At 39.0% G+C, this 16831-nt stretch overlaps 1 protein-coding gene across 15 annotated transcripts in view; it reads right to left on the bottom strand.

Moving 5' to 3' along the window:
* Positions 1-4950: 4950 nt before the first annotated feature.
* Positions 4951-16831, bottom strand: part of LOC116806864 (heterogeneous nuclear ribonucleoprotein K) — a 28983-nt gene continuing 17102 nt past the window's right edge. For 10 of the 15 annotated variants that reach the window (XM_072923003.1, XM_032744638.3, XM_072923002.1 and 7 more), the window contains exons 9-15: positions 16131-16438; positions 15756-15810; positions 9577-9627; positions 7699-7720; positions 7542-7624; positions 6948-7117; positions 4951-6172 (exon numbers count right to left, since the gene is read on the bottom strand). In XM_072923003.1, coding sequence (XP_072779104.1) covers positions 6139-6172; positions 6948-7117; positions 7542-7624; positions 7699-7720; positions 9577-9627; positions 15756-15810; positions 16131-16438 — 723 coding nt within the window. In that variant the 3' untranslated portion in view covers positions 4951-6138. The remainder of the gene's footprint in view (positions 6173-6947; positions 7118-7541; positions 7625-7698; positions 7721-9576; positions 9628-15755; positions 15811-16130; positions 16439-16831) is intronic. The other 5 variants (XM_032744643.3, XM_032744642.3, XM_072923007.1 and 2 more) reach the window with 2 other exon arrangements.

Genomic DNA, 16831 nt, shown 5'->3' with positions numbered 1-16831 from the left:
GATTTCCATGATATCCATCTCGGGTCGTTCACGCTAACGATCAGCACCTGGGGTTTCTGTATCTCCCCAGACATGGCCCATCTCCTGGCGAGTACCTTCTTACTTGTAAATCAGTTTCTAATCTACACCCAGTCTCACTTGCGCCTGTGAGGGGGGAAATCCTAATACAAACATGTATACTCTAACAAATATTCAATATCACATATATCATATTAGAAATGGCGCAAATTATATTTACTACACATAACAGAAATAAATGTCACGGGGCAGAAGAAAGGGGAGAATTGATTTAAAAAGAACAGTTAATAGTGGATTCCAGGAGCTTTGACTCCCCATGTACTAGTTTGAAAGCAAACCAATGAAAGACTCCAAGTCAGAGCCACAGTTTATTAGGAAAAATTAAAATAAATGCAAAAAACACTGGCTTAACCTTACAGAGTCAGAATACAACCTGTCCTGGTCTGCCAAGGAAGTGAGTTTTCTCAGGAAGCTGGGGTCAAACCAATCAGTGGTCAGATTTCAATATTGACACCTGGTGTGACCACTGAAGACATTGGATGGACAAGCCTCTGAGAACACAGGGGGTTAAAAGCAGAGAACTCCCAGGAGAACTCTCTCTTTTTTTCCGGTCAGTGAAGAGTTCAGACCTACCCTGCCCAGGCACAGGCTGGGCGGGGGAGGGGAAGCCATGTGGCCTAGGAGAGGTAGGTCGGGGGTGAAGGGAGTGGAACCAGGCTGGACGAAAGGGTGGAGAAAAACTGAGATATCTTTGTTCCCCCCCCCCCCCTCCCCCGAGGGAGAGAGAGAGACAGAGAGCCTGTGCCACCTGGAAATTTGATATCATGTGCCGGCGCTGCCGGCAGAGGAGAAAGAGAAGGGGGGGGGGGGAAGGTGCCCAGCCGTGGGAGTTCTGGGCAGCCGAGATTTCAGCTGTCCTGGGAGCCCGAGACTTTTAACTCCTTCTTGGACAAAGAAGGCTTTGTGAAACATTAATCCTCCTTGATCTGAAAGAGAAGAGAGACAGCCTGGGCCCTGAGATGTCAGAAGAAGATGGGAAAGAATCTTAGGCAGGAGATGATGCAGTGGCTTTTGGCTGGACTTTTCTTTTATAGCCATAGACTGAACCAATTTCTCCTGCAACACAGACTGCATTCTTAGGGTGATGAAATGGTTTGAGCCAAGGGAGTGACCAGCTGCAGTGACTGCCAGGGCCGGAGTGAGAGTGATCTACTGCAGTGATGCCAAGAGAGTGACAGAAGTGGAGTGAACAGAGAAAGATGAGGAGGGTGTGGTGGTGCCCTGAGTCTTTAGGGAAGAAGAAGATGGCTGTTCTCGAGACCCTCGGCCACAGGGGAGGAGAAAATATGGGGGACTGTTATCCCAAAATGAGAAACTGTTGTTCTTTGGTCCTTGGCAAAGCATCCTTAAAGGAACCCTATGAGCAGTTTTGGTCCATGCACAGTGGTGAGAGCACTGTATATGAAAGGAGGATGTCACAATGGCAGATTTTCTCCAGGCGGTGCCATGTGTGACATGGAAACACAAGAGGTTGCAATTGTGCTTCCTGGGGGAGTCTATGGTACAAGAGAGACTCCTCTCTCCCCTGATGGACTGAGAATTGATTACCTGAGGGGTGGTAACTTGATCGGGAATCCAGGGTTTTGTCTCAATGTGCTTTGTTGGAAATTGGGTGGGGGGAGAAGGAAGGCTTTGGACGGTTTTCATTCTGGATTTAGTGTGTTCCTTTTATTATAGTTGTAGGTTAATAAAGTTTTTTCCTTTATTTCTAAACTCGAGCCTGCTCACTCTTTTTCTGGTCGCATCTCACAGCACTCATTTGAGGAAAATATATTTTCATGGGTGCACTGGCATTGCGCCAGCATCAAACCATGACACAACCTGACACCCTGTTGGTCAGAGGGGTGGTAGCAGTCCAATTAAATGGTGGCTGCAGTCCTCTTGAAGTGATAGATGTGGTTCTGTTGAAGCAGTGATCTCGTGGAAGGGTCTGGTCTTCCTCTGAAAGTCCAGGGGTGGTTATGTAGCTCTTGTCCTCTGGGAATACAGTAGATAAGGCTGTTTGTGGTGTTCCAAGACTCAGATTATATCCAGGTAGGAATGCTTGGTCCCTCCCCCTGGGCGGAGCATTTCACAATGGGATGATGCAATTTTATGAGTCTTGCAGTGAGGCTTGATGGCCCATTAGCTGAAGATAGCCCCTGGAGGGAGTTATCAGGGATGAGTCATGGAAGAGATAATGAACACTGCCCTATCTGTTTTTAACACCTTATAGAGATGGAGATGGTGATAGAATATATACTTTTGGTTACATCTTATTTTGTAGCCCAAGACACCCTGAAAATATTAAAACAACTCTATGAGGAGAGTCATTGTGGTGCTCCAGGACTGGCAAAGACCTTCCTCAAGATGTACTGCCTTGGGTCTTTTTGTTTTAGCAAAACAAGCTATTGAGGCGTGCCTGTCTAAAGTTAATAGCCAGACTACAAAGGAGATTGCAAGGCAGGAGGATGACTCTGGGCTATACTTCCTTTCCAAGGATGTCAGGTGTATTTTTCTGAGATGCCCCAGATGAGAGGGCTTAAATATTTTGTGGTATGCCAGCTGGCAGGGTGGCCAGAGGAGTTTCTGGTCACTTCAGCAACTATTGGGTATTTTTGGAATAATTCCAGGATATGGGATTGTGGAGGCAGTGGACTTGGACGGGGGAACTCATTTTACAGGAGGATCCTTCAAAGGATTATGACTGCTTTGAGAATTCAGTGGGACCTCCATACCCCCTGATCCCCCCTGGCACCCGGAGAATTCAGGTCAAATAGAAAGGATGAATGGAGAAATAAATAAATACCTTTTGAAGCCGGTAACAGAAACTAGGATGCCATGGGTATGGCTTTAGACATGTACTTGGCAAGAATAAGAGCCAAACCCCGAGGAGATATTAATCATTCCCCTTTGTATTAATGTTTGGGATTCTTACCCTATTAATTTTCATTGTGGTGGGGATGTGAAGATATATATTTAAACCAGCATATGGCCAGAATACTGTGTCTCATGAAATCTCTTTGACAGGAAGCCCAGTTAGCACAGATCCTGCCTTTGGACTTTGCTGTTTGTAACATCCAACCAGGACCGCAGGAACAGCAGTCAGGACATCATACTTGAGTCAAGGTCTCTAAAACCCCAGAGATTTGGACTTCTCAGTGGGAGGACACGGATGGGAGATCTTAGCTATCAGTAGCCATGGATCATCTACAAGGACCTCTAGTGATTAGTGGGCTAATATGAACAGTCATTATCTACTTTATGCTAAGTTGTTTCTTTGTATTTACTTGCCATACCTGGTGCAGGGGCCAGATGTGGAAAAGTTGGGAGCGGGTGTTTCAAATGTTAATTTTTCTATCATGCTGGGCAGTTTAAAAAAAGGTAAGTTAATGATAAATAAGATTTATAAAGACAAATTGGCAAATAAGAAGAGGAAGGTTTGATAGGAAAGGTGTGTGCTTATGTTTTTACCAACAATTTCATGGGTGAGGGTATGGGTGTTAACATCTTTGAAATGGGTCTTAGTGTCTCTACTAACTTTGGGCAGCAGGTTTGTTGCAGAGCCCAGACAGTTTTGACTCCTAGAATAGACAAATGGGTTGGCATAAGCCTGAGTTTCTGAACTTTGGGGTAAAATGACATGTTTAAGGTGGGAATATGTGGTAGGTGGCTCGGGAAGGCTGTACCTTCCTAGTACCTCAGCCAATGGGAAAAGGAAGAGAGCAACATGTGGTCAGTTTAGGGTAAAAGGAGGCTGAACCCTCCAAACCCTTGAGAGAGAAAACCCTGCAGACCCTGCAGACGTGTGCCCCAGTGGACTCTCTTTATTCTAATAAAGTTGCTGGACTCCCGTCTCCTTTATGGACACTGGCTTTTCATAGCGTGATTTTCTGCACATAGATATTTTAAGTTAATTTCAGACATAGTCTACAGAAACATGCACCTAACAGTGAATGCTGCTATAGAACCCATGCCTTAAGGACTACATTTAAAATCCAGCAATTTCTGTACATAGCAGTCAGCCTTTAAAAAAGGCCTCCATAAATAATAAGTTTCTACAATCAGTATTACTAAACTATTTTTGAAGTAGAAGTGTAAGGACTATCATGCTATCAGTATTCCCCTATATCCCTTTCCTAACAGAAAACCTCAGCAGTCCTCCTCAAGATACAAGCAGCTTTTTGGCCCTAAATCAGTAGGCAAAAGAGGGGTGGGGACAGAGGCATAAGACAAATCCCAAACCCAGTTCCTTTTACAGTAGGAATCCCTTAGGCTCATCTGAAAACATAATTTATTTGTTTTAAGGAAACCTTAAAGAAAACCCAACTAAAGCTAGAGTGGTGCTTAACTTGTTTGTAAAAATAGGTTAGCTTCTAAAAAGATGCAGATCATTAACAAGAAAAAGCAAAACACATTCTCCTGTATATTGACTTGTGCAGCTTTTTCCCTGCTAAAATATTTTAAAAATGCAAACCAGACACAGTGTAGAAGTGCATAGAAAAAAACCCCTGCACCCATTTTTTAAAATCTGCATTTTTGTTTGACCCTTTTTACTAGCTTGCTAATTTCTCCATTTAATTTATGTTCAGCCATTCCTAAGGAAATACCAATTTTAAGTGTATATTTATTTACTGAGAAAACTGCCATAATCCTTTACCCACGTCAGAAGCAGGTTTTGGGTGTTTTCTAGGGATTGATTATAGCTCTGCTAAGTAAGTAATCTCTTAGCTCCTTGCCCTTTCCTATGACATTGTAAGTGTAGCTCCTTATTATGACAGGAATTATCCCATATGGTTCAAAAAGAGGAGAAAAAAAAATATTCAAGACACAACTCCCCCCAAAGTGAAATAATCCACTTAATCTGGATCAATCACACTGAGATTTACAAAATTCTTGAATATCTTTTTTTTGCTTTTATTTAGGAAGCGAAAATAAAACTTGTAAACTATAAATACAAATGCCAAAGTATTACATGAAATATCCAGGAATACTTTATTATTTTTTAATTTCTCACAAATATTTCCTGTGGAACTCAAGAAACAGGGAAACCAAAGAAATTGAGTCTGCATACAATGAAAATCAAGTTAGATACTGCCAATTTGTCAATTCATAAAAGTTTCTATCTGAAAAAAACAAGCTCTGAAAATTACCAATTCATTCATTTCACCAACTGCTATTTTTAACTTATTTGCATTAAGCAATCTGTGTAGAACCAGATGTATTTAACCCACTTAACTTAGTGGCATCATAGTTTTCAAATATATACATATATATATATATATATATATATATCTACTGCAGAGGGCCAAAAATATGAAAAAGGTCAAATTTCACACAATGTTAGCATTAATTTTTTTTACTTTTTTTTTCCCCAAATAGCAAAGCCAAGCCAGTTTTCATACTGTTTCTTTAATTTGCCAAAAACATGTAACTCCATCTATATCAAAGAAGCAGAAGATAAATCTTAACAGCAATTTTCATTTATGCATTTTCTTGGGCGGGGGGAGGGGGGGAAGGGTGCATTCATTTTAGATATTACCTCACATATATAAAAAAATGTCCACCAATAATAGGTTCACTAAATTTATTTAAAAATTGTAAAATACATCTTAAAAAAGAACATTACATTCTGCACACTGCCCTCAAAGGATGCCAGGGACATGTGAACAACCAGTCCTTTCCCCCCCTTCAAAAAAAATTTAAAAAATTACAGTGTACATAAAGCAAGGTGTTCACAATAGCTACAGGAAAAATAAAACCACATTACAATTTACCACCACTGAACAAAAATAAAATCCACTCTGCTGTTGTTTCAAAATTTCAGTGTTAGTCTTGTGCAACCTTTTCCTACCCCAAATATTTGTAATGAACTAAAACATTACATCTGGCGAAAAGCAGATTCCACTACACCTCAAATGCAGAACACCTATGAAGCAGAGGAATGTTGGCTATTTAAACAGAAGCAGATATTTAAAAAAAAAAAAAAAAAGGTGCAGGACTCCTTCAGTTCTTCACTAGTCTTAGAAAAACTTTCCAGAATACTGCTTCACACTATAAAAAAGAAAAAATAATCTTGCATTAGAATCCTTCAACATCTGCATACTGCTTCACACTATAAAAGAAAAAGAAAAAAGCATGTATTAGAATGATTGACCATACATCTTGCATCAATATTTACAATGGCATTCTTAAAGTTTAAACTATACATTCCCAATGCTATTTAAAGTAAATAATTTTAAAAGGTTAATGACTAATAATTATAGGCATATAATTACTTAAAAGCGCATTTAAATATTAGTAATCTAAAGCCAAACATTACAAGTAAACATAAAAAAATTATATGATAGCCAACAAGTTATTAAAGCAAAACTAAGTAAACTATGTCCAAAACTATTAATATTCAGAAGAGAAAGTAATGCCAGCAAGGTGTGAAATGCTGCATAACAGCACCAATTGATTTCAACTTGTCCTGTAGAGGCATGGCCTGTGCCATATGGCAGACTGTGATTTGTTGTTGGTTATCTAAAAACAACAAAATCACTAGTCTTCCACACAGAACTAGACCAACGTCCACTGAAATCTTCTATATTTTCTACAAGTTCTATATAATTAATTACAAGTAATTTTTTTGCAGCAATTTTCACCAGAGAAATGAAAGGACTGCTTGGCCAAGGTGTCTTCCATCAAGATTATTTTTGAGAGAATTTTCATTTTCATTAGAACAGAAAAAATAGAATCAAGGCAGACCTACCACTAGAGAAGTTAGGTTCAATAGTTACTTAAATCCTGTCTTCTAAAAACTATATTACAGAGAAGAGCTTTAGAATGTAGTAGTAGGAAAGTCAGTTTAAAAATGACAGTAAGGACAGCATTAAGCTTCAACTTGCCTGTTCTGCAGTAAATACTGAGCATTTTGTATCTGGTCCTGCGTTCCTGTAATAGTTATTATTCGATCTTCTGAGCCTTCTAGTGGTTCATCGATTTTGATTGAAGCTCCTGACTCATGACGTATTTGTTTGATTCTCTGGCCTCCCTTTCCAATAATAGAACCTGCCAACTAGGGGAAAAAAATAAAGCATTCATTTCTTGATATAACTTTCTCTGCACAGTACTGTTCAAGTAGCTTCCATCCAATTAGTTTCAATGGAAGCTTACTCTTTTACAGCCTCAAAGGTGGGATAAAGTTGGAAGAACCAAGTGTTTGTAAAAACAAGCTATATAGACCATCTCTATTATTGAATATTAACAATTAAAAATAGTTCAGTGCAATCTCCAAAGTCAAGACAAAACAAACATCCTTAAGAATAAACTTCCAATTATTTAGAAACACTTGCTTTATATTAAAAGTACTTATCAAGCATACCAAATACTTCTGATTTACTTACATAGCCTAAGAAAATACTGACTATTTATTTATTTATTTATTTATTTATTTATTTATTTATTTATACACAACTGTAAAGCAAGTCAGCTTCACTTACATCTTTGGGAATCGTTACTTGTGTTGTGATGATGGGTCCACCAAGATCTCCATATGAACCACGGCCCCCTGTGTAAGAATAGTCTGATTTAAACATATGCATCAAGCCTCTTACTGACTAAGTGAAGTGCATGTCAAAGTTCTCTATAAAAACTTACCATATCCAGAGCCACCCTCAAACTATAAGAAAAAGAGAAAGAAAAACCTTAAATAGTAAAATGAGCCATGATTCATTAACATGTTTTCATCTCAAGTATCATACTGTTAACTTTGAGCCTATTTTATGAAAAAATCCTAACCCATAACCTTAATTTAAGTGCCATTAAAGACAAAGTGGGGAAGAGGGCAGACCAGGAACAAGAGGGCAGGAAGGAATATCTTACAAGAACCTTTTAGCTACCTCTGTTAAAATCTCTAAGAATAAGTCATTAAAATCCAGCCATACCAATTTACCAAGCAACCTTATCAATACAGTTGGTAAACAGCTCTTGATATTGATGTACTCCTGACCCTTGAACTAAACTAGCATTCTAATCCAAATATCAGAGTTCAGCCTTATTACTACTACCTATACAGCTCAGGAGAAATTATAGTTTCAGTTTGGGACAAGACATTTACCTGGTAACTGTCAACCCTCCTACTCCATCTTGAGGAAAAACCAATTAAACTCTAATGACTTTATAACTTGCCTCTCTCCATTCCAACTATGCTAAAATCCTTTGCATCTTAGAAGGGACAATCATGACAGTTATTACTACTGTTCTGCGAAAACTATCATATAACAAATCCAAATCACTGTACTGCTGCACTCCTGACTGTTTTTATTTTTAGGACTGGTACTTGATATCAAGTGCTTAATTTGATCTAATGCCTTCTGTATGCACACACATTAATTTAAATCTTCCTGTAGAAGCAGAAATAGATGTGCACACTTCTCTAGAATTCAACTGATAACACTGAAATACAGGAATCTGTGTGAACTACTTGTTTGCAGAAGTTGTAATGCAATAATTTTTTCCAAAACAAAAACCAAACACCTGTCAGCTTTTTAGAGCCACATCAAAATGGAAGCTATTCAGAAAAAGTTGTTAATCTGTTTCTAAGCAACCTGTGTTGTGCAATCACATTGCTTAGCAATACTGACTATAATACAATATAAAAAGAGCTTGTAGTGGAGTGCAAAATACAAAACAATGAAGGACACTGTGTAGAACTTAATTCAGAGACTGATCAGAGCTGCATATTCCACACATACTCTTCTACTTATTTCTGCTGATATTTTGCCCAGGGAATCTCTTTTTTGGGCTAACTTGTAATGAACAATAATTTTCTTCATCCTTTCTGCTGCTTCCCCTCCACAGACTACAAGAAAGCAAATTAATTTGACAGCAGATGAGTAATTCTAACTGCAATGTTTATGTAAGCTAGGAACTAACATTTAATATTTGGTGGCACTTTGCCATTTTCTACACAGCATAAACATTTGCTGATACCCTTTGAACTTTCCTCCCTAAACCCTCTAAGAGTAAGAAGCTTGATAAACATAAATCAAATTGAATACTTCCAAATATATGGACAGGTAATGCACAAGTTTATCCAGAACTATAAGTAAAAAATTACTTTTAGCATTCCTCATTTGAAACAGGGGAAAGCACAACATGATGAAGTTAAAATAAAACATAGTCCTAAATAGATGCATCTACAGTGTGCTGACAAAGCAAGAGTTACAGTGAAAGTTACAACAGAAACAGTAAAATAGGGTACAAAAGAGACAATACAACAGAAAAGCTTCTCTTGTCTGTGCTGCTGCATGCTTCCATTGTGGAACATTAACTGCCTGTATAGGATTCACTGTTCAGGACATAAACTGCTAATAACCTGAGTTACAATGACAGTTTTAGGGACTTTTCAAAGGTGCAAACTGCCACTAACTACATTAAATCTCAAAAAATTCCAGTTATCACTTAAACAATTCAAATTATTTTCCTCAAAAATAAACTATTAAACTAGTCAAATAAAAGCATGTGCACACTCACCAACTCTGGTGGCTGCATGTCATCACAGGCATCTACATGACACTGCATCATCTTCCAGGGACAATGTAATAGAAGAAAAAGAGGAAATTAATCCAAATTAAGTCCATGTTATGGAGGCTTATAGATAATTTGGCAAACACATAGAGAATAATATAGAGAAACATCTTTCTGCACTACTTAAAACTACTACAAAGGCTCAAAAGTAAATACCAGACCAGTTACAAGATTTACTCCCTTTTACTTTCACTGCTAGGGAACTGTTACTGGTCACACTTCTGTTCTTCCTTGTTTCTGTGGCGTAAACAGATTTTCCTCTTACGCAAAGGATTCAGACAGTTAAGGGCAGAGCAATGCTTGAACAGTTGGTTACTTGTTTTTTTTACCTCTAAGTACTGGAACTGCATTATATAGTAAAAGATGTTACTCTCAGATACCAAAACCTTCTACTTCTCTTATGCATAAAAATAAAACAGGAAAGGCATTTAATAAAACAAGTAACTGTCATTGATATATCTGTGTCACCAATGGGTCAAGCGGGAAGGAGATAGCTTCTCATATTTTATTAATTATTTTCCATATACCTCATACAGCCAACAGCTAAACTGTCTAATTATATTAGAAATCCAATTACTTTTTTTTTTTAAGTGTGATATATAGCATATCTTTCCTTTAGTCTTCCTTAAAAAATGCTGGGAGAAAAATTCAACAAAATTATAAAAATACAATTCGTAGTATCCACTTCAAATTACTATTATGGCAAAGGCTTTTGCTGAGTTAAAATATGCAACATAACATGAATGGCACACCAAAAAAAGGATGACACCACTGATTAATTATTCTTTAAGGAACTATGGGACACCTCCAAATCAACTGGCCCTTGTTGTTTTGGGGGACTTCATCTTGCTGGATCTTAACTGGAACACCACACAGCTGGTACAACCAGGGCCAGAAGATTCCTAAAACACCTGGATGACATCATGGTACAGGTACTAGGGGGGCCAACTAGGAAAGGGGTCTTCCTTGATTTGTTGCTCATTAACAGAGAGGAACCCAAGAGTGAAGTAGCAATTGGTGGCCATCTTGGCCGCGGTGACCACAAAGCAATCAAGTTTAAAATCTCTGGTGAGAGGAAAAAAAGTGCCAGCAAAACTTCAACCCTGGACATGAGGAGAGGAGACTTCAAGCTGCTCAGGGAACAAGTAAGGTCCCCTGGGAAAATGCTTTGGAAGGTGCTGGGGTCCATTAGTGCTGGTCACTTTTTAAGCACCACCTCTAAGGGCACAGGCAATTCCCAAATGTCAGAAGTCAAGCAGGCGAGGCAGAAGGCCAGCTTGGCTGAACAAGGATCTTTTTCTGGACCCAAGGCAAAAGAGGAAGGTGTATGCCCAGTGGAAGCAAGGTCAGGTGATATGGAAAGATACAGAGATGCTGCTTGCCCCAGTAGGGAGAAAATCTGGGCAGCCAAAGCTCAACTGGAATTGAAGCTGCCGGAACTGTGGGGGACAATAAAGTTTTTAAAAATATATCAGTAGCAAAAAGGAGACAATAAATAACATTGGCCTGTTACAGGATGAAGATGGCCACCTCACAGAGACAAGGCAAACATCTTTAATGCATTCTTTGCCTCTGTCTTCAACTCGGATGACAAACCAAGGAGGTCCCAGCGCCCTGAGCTAGAGGACCGTGACTGCAAGAGTGATCAACTCCCAGTTAACCCTGAAGTTCGGCAGGACCTGCTGCTCCAGGTGCATCCCTATAAATCTATGGCGCCTGATGGGATTCATCCAAGAGTACCCAAAGAGCTGGCTGATGTCATTGTGAGACCTCCCTCAATGATTTTTGAACGATCTTGGGAATCTGGAGAGGTCCCAGCTGACTGGAAGCTGGCAAAGGTTGTCCAAATTTTCAAGGGCAAGAAGGATGACCATGGTAACTACAGGCCTGTCAGTCTCACTTCAGTACCTGGTAAGGTTATGGAGAGAATTATTCTGGGAGTTACTGAAAAACATGTGATAGATAATGACTACGTTGCAGCCATTGGTCACAGCCAGCACAGCTTCATGAGGTGAAGGTCAAGCTTGACAAACTTGATTTCTTTTTTGACAAGGTAACCCACTCACTTGGTCAAGGGAAGCCAGGTGATGTGATCATTTTAGATTTCAGTAAAGCTTTCAATACTGTGTCTCTCAGGATCCTGCGGGACAAAATGTCCAGCACACAGCTGGATAACCACATCATGCAATGGGTGAACAAGTGGCTCATGGGTGAGGCACAAAGGGTTATAGTGAATGGGGTGACATCAGACTGGTGACCTGTCACTAGTGGGGTTCTGCAGGGCTCCATTCTAGGGCCAGCTCTCCTTAACATCTTCACAAATTACTTGGACACAAGATTTGAAGGTATACTAAGTAACTTTGCCAACAACACTAAAGTGGGAGGAGCTATTGATTCCTTTAAAAACAGGGAGGCCCTGCAGAGAGACCTCGACAAATGAGAGGCCATCACCAACCATATCAAGTACAACAAGGGAAAGTGCTGGATTCTGCACCTGGGATGGGACAACCCTGGATGTACAGACTGGGGAAAAAGATGTTGCAAAGCAGCACCACATAAAGGGACCTGGGGGTCCTGCTCGATGGCAAGTTTAACATGAGGCAGCAGTGCCCTGGCAGCCAGGAGGGCCAATCATGTCCTGGGATGCATCAGGCCTAGTATGACCAGCTGGTCAAAGGAGGTGATTCTCTTGCTCTGCTCTGCACTGGGGTGGCTTCACCTTGAGTCCTGTGTGCAGTTTTGAGTGCCAGACTAGAAGAAAGATACTAAGCTATTAGAGAGCATCCAAAGGCAGACTATGAAGATGGCAAAGGGTCTTGAGGGGAAGCCATATGAGGAGCAGCTGAGGTCACAGGAGAAGGGAAAACTGAGGTGATACCTCATTGCAATCTACATCTTCCTCAAAAGGGGAAGTGGAGGGGCAGCACTGAGCTCTTCTCGGGTGACCAGTGACAGGACCCGAGAAGACAACATGAAGCTGTGTCAGGGGAGGATACCAGGAAAAGTTCCTTACCCAGAGGGTGGTTGGGCACTAGACGCCAGGGCACTGGTCATAGCCCCAAGGCTGCCAGAGCTCAAGAAGCATTTGGACAATGCTCTCAGGCACAGAGTGAATTGTTGGGATCTCCCATACAGAGCCAGGAGTTGGACTCAATGATCGTTGTGGGTCCCTTCTAACTTAGGATATTCTGTGATTATATGAAAATATAAGTGCTCCTTTAAAAATTATTCCTAAAATATTAGGTGCATACAATTTTCTTCTCTACAGACTCATTTGTGCTAGTTACTACTGCTAACCAATGCAAATGAAATTAAAACCAAATACAACACTGACTGGATAAGCCAAAATTATTAGTATGAATAAGAATTTATTGCCTTTTGCATGCAATTGAAAAATACGCATGCAATACTATCTGATGGGAAATTCTTTGGCCCAGAAGAGCGAAGATTGAAATTTTGTTAATTTTAGTATTTATGTAGATGTGTCATCTTTTCATCACTCTCTCTTTTTTGACATGCTCCTTAACATCAAGTCTCTTAAAACATGAAGTATGTTTAATCTGTTTTTAGGGTATGTACCTTTATTGAAGCCCTAATACAGACACATGTATATAGACACACACAGATCTATAATATGATTACTAGTAGGAATCATTTGAATGAGGAAAACCAGATGAGATGTCTGAACATACACTACATCAGACACTGATTTAGCTCTTCTTTAACTCCAATTTAAAAATACTTTCAAAGCATTAGGCATCAGCCATTATAAAAAAAAAGGGGGGGGGGGGGAAGAGGAGGATTAAATAGCTTTATATATACTTTTCCACCTTATTTTTTCCCTGGTATGTTTTTGTGCATTTGTATACCTAAAGCACCGATGGGTATGAGGGTGTTAAAAAAGAAATAGCGAAAATGCATTTGTGTTTTCTCAGCTATCAAAATAACTGTCATGGTCCATAGGCATTTGATTTGGAGTACTTACAGCCTAAAATATATACCACTGTAAATAAGAGACAATGCATGTGTGTTTTTCAGTAAAATGGTTCAGAATAAATTATATATCTATACACATACACACAATTATTTTTTCCTCCCATCTTCAAATTTACAAGACTGTCCCTCTTGTTACATCTCAAAAAAGTCAAGTTTCACCATCCAGTCTTGGTACACCATCTTACAAGTCTGAACTTTCACTTTTAGAGAAGAGATCTGGCAGAAAATGAGGATTTCTGTAGATTCAACATCTCCAAGATGTTGGTCTGAAAAGACTATTCTTGCCTTTTAATGTATTTATGTAAAATGGCAGTCCTGCTCTCTGAAATTAGCCTTTCCCATGAATTACTTCACAAATCATAATGATGTTGGTTTACTCTAAATGTTTCACTACAGAATGGTTTCTACGTGAAATGTATAGTAGTTCAAGACCTTATATTTCTGGTATGACACTTTCAGCTTTAGCCTCACAATCCATGGAAAGACTTTTCATGTGCTTATACAATTAAGGATATTGGGATTATGGCTAGCCAAAACTAGAAATTAAGTAAGATCTGTGTCAGAAAGCAGTACTCATTGCAGGCTGTCTATGAAACCCATGCATAAAGCAGCCAAAGCCATGAGCAGCTCCAATGTGAAGAGGAAGAAACAGAATTGCTGTTCAGAACATGGAAAATGAGCGAGCAGAGATTACTCCTATTTATTTGTAGAAACTCATGTCAAGAAAGCCAAGGTCAACCTGATCAAAGTCAGACTAGAGTTCAAATAGATTTCTCTATTCTAAATGGAATGGAACAGAACTAGAACACACTACTGCCCCAAGCTGAAGACTCTTCTCAACCACATACCCAAGGAAGGGCAGATTGCTCTGTTCATATGCCCTGACATTGGTTTTACCAGATGCAAATAAGAAAACACAAAACCTGAGCTTTGAAAACATGAAAATACAAATAAGTGATCTTAGAAGTCTAGTTCACAACTCCTAGTTGCTTAAGATTCTGAGTAGCATAGACAACTTGCTGGTTTCAATGTTGTGGTTTTGTTTACTTCTTTTTTGGGAGGGTGAGGGTGGTCTGTTTGGTTTTAGCAATTTTAAATGCAAGTCTTTCATTTTAATATTTCTGCTAGGCTTCTGGTGCCTCAATTGTGACACTGTTTCAATATGTTCTTCCAGTATGTGTTACAGGAAATAATTGCCTCTTCCTCCCCGGAGGCACCAATGTGTAAATCTCATGTAGGTAGCCCATTTCATAGTTCCTCTACTTTCTCTTCCATTTATTAAAAAAAAAAACAAACCAAAAAAAAACCCAAAAACAAACTCATCTAACCTGTCATCTTAAAGGATGTGCAAAACAGAGTCAGAAGAGGAAAAAAAAAGAGATTGTTAACCAGAGGTTTACCTCCCAGATACCTAGAATTTCTCTTCCCAGGAAAGAGGATACAATAAATTACTAGCAGGAAGTCATATTTCAGAGTACAACATGGAAGAATATCTTTATGCGGTTTTTAATTCTCCCCACTGCCCAACATGGTTGAAATGTATCTAATTTCATTTAAAATTCATCTTATCAGTGGTCTTGGCTCCAAAACATTTGAAATCATAGTAGATTTTTTTTCAGACATAAATCAGCATAAAGAACTTAATTGAAAAAGCAATTATCTGCCAGACCAACTAGAGCCCTTTAAAGATAATATTCATGTTCTCTTAAATTTTGTTAACATTTGTTGGAAAACATTGTTCTGACATGCTTTCTGAATATGAACAACCTCCCAATTTCTATTTCTGTCATCCTGATTTACAAGAAACAGTTTACAAGGTCTGTGTAATAAAACCCGCAGGGACTGTGCTCTAACAACTTTCTATTCCATTATTGATGGTAGGCAGGGAAAAAAAATCAACCAATCAAAAAAATCCCACAAACCAAAACCACACAGTAAATCACACCCCAAATACTCTTTACACCTCAAACAGTTGTATTCTTGGGGAGACCATTTGTATGGCAAAAACATTTTGGAGATATCAAAGTTTATCAGAGGCACACATGTTCCACACTTAAATGTATGTATTCAAGAAGTTTCATCAAATTGCTAACTGTATTTACTAAGCAAAACAAATTTTAACCTCCTACCATTCCATCGTAACGGTCTCCAGGTCTACCTCTTCGGTCATAAGACATAAGATCTCTAAAATGAGAAAAAGCATCAGCACATGACTCATGTTATGAACTAGTTTATATATTCTAATTCAAGTTTTAACAATTTGCATACAATTATGAATGTCTAAATGCTTTAGCCTAGTTCTGAATAACATAAAGTTACAGAACTACTAGTCCTGATAATACTGCAGAAATAATTACATTCAAATGCTTTTCAAAATTTTTGTGGTGCAATACACAATCCTGCATAATTACTACCAACATGGAGTGTGAAACAAGTCCTGGAAACATAAGTACAATTCAATAAATGTTACTCAAGTTGTACAATGCATTTATGCAACAGCTTACCCGCCACGAGGAGGTGGTGGAGGAGGAAGAGGAAGATTACGAGCTCTGCTGCCACCTCTGCCACCACGGCCTGGTGGAGGTGGTGGAGGTCCTCTGCGAGGGCTCATATCATCATAATCTCTTCTTGATGGAGGCATAGGTCGTCCGCCACGACCAGGAGGCATTCGATCAAAGCCTCCTCTTCCACGCATGGGAAAGCCTACTGGACGTCCCCTTCTATCATCAAACATCATTGTGAAGCCACCATAGTCATATGTTTCATCATAGAAATTTGGATCATAAGGCTGGGCCCGTCCTTTAATTGGAGACTAAGACATACAAAAACAAAAATAACACCCCTCCCATCAGTTAGCACTGATACAACTATATTTCATTAAATTAATATATTAAATATATAAATATTAATTTTTACATGCTGAATATGTTCTTTATTTCACAATACTCATAAGCAAGGCAGGGGTAGTGATATACTTCCTGAGAGCTTAACTATGATAGAGAAATTGCTGTTATCAATGGGTGGCACATACATTTGTCTCACTTCCTCCCTAATTTAAATTTTATTATTTTATGGATATGTAAAGCATGACTAAGTCCCTTGGTAGCAAAAATGTCTTCTCTCGCCAATAAGGTACATTCCAATTCTAGCAATAAGGAATAATTTCAAAGGGTGCTAACAGTCCAACGCTTATTTTGTTACTGGA

The sequence above is a fragment of the Taeniopygia guttata genome, chromosome W (genome assembly GCF_048771995.1).
Source record: "Taeniopygia guttata chromosome W, bTaeGut7.mat, whole genome shotgun sequence".
NCBI lineage: Eukaryota > Metazoa > Chordata > Aves > Passeriformes > Estrildidae > Taeniopygia > Taeniopygia guttata.
The sequence above is the reverse complement of the archived record's forward strand: the minus strand, read 5'-3'. Positions and strand labels throughout refer to the sequence as shown.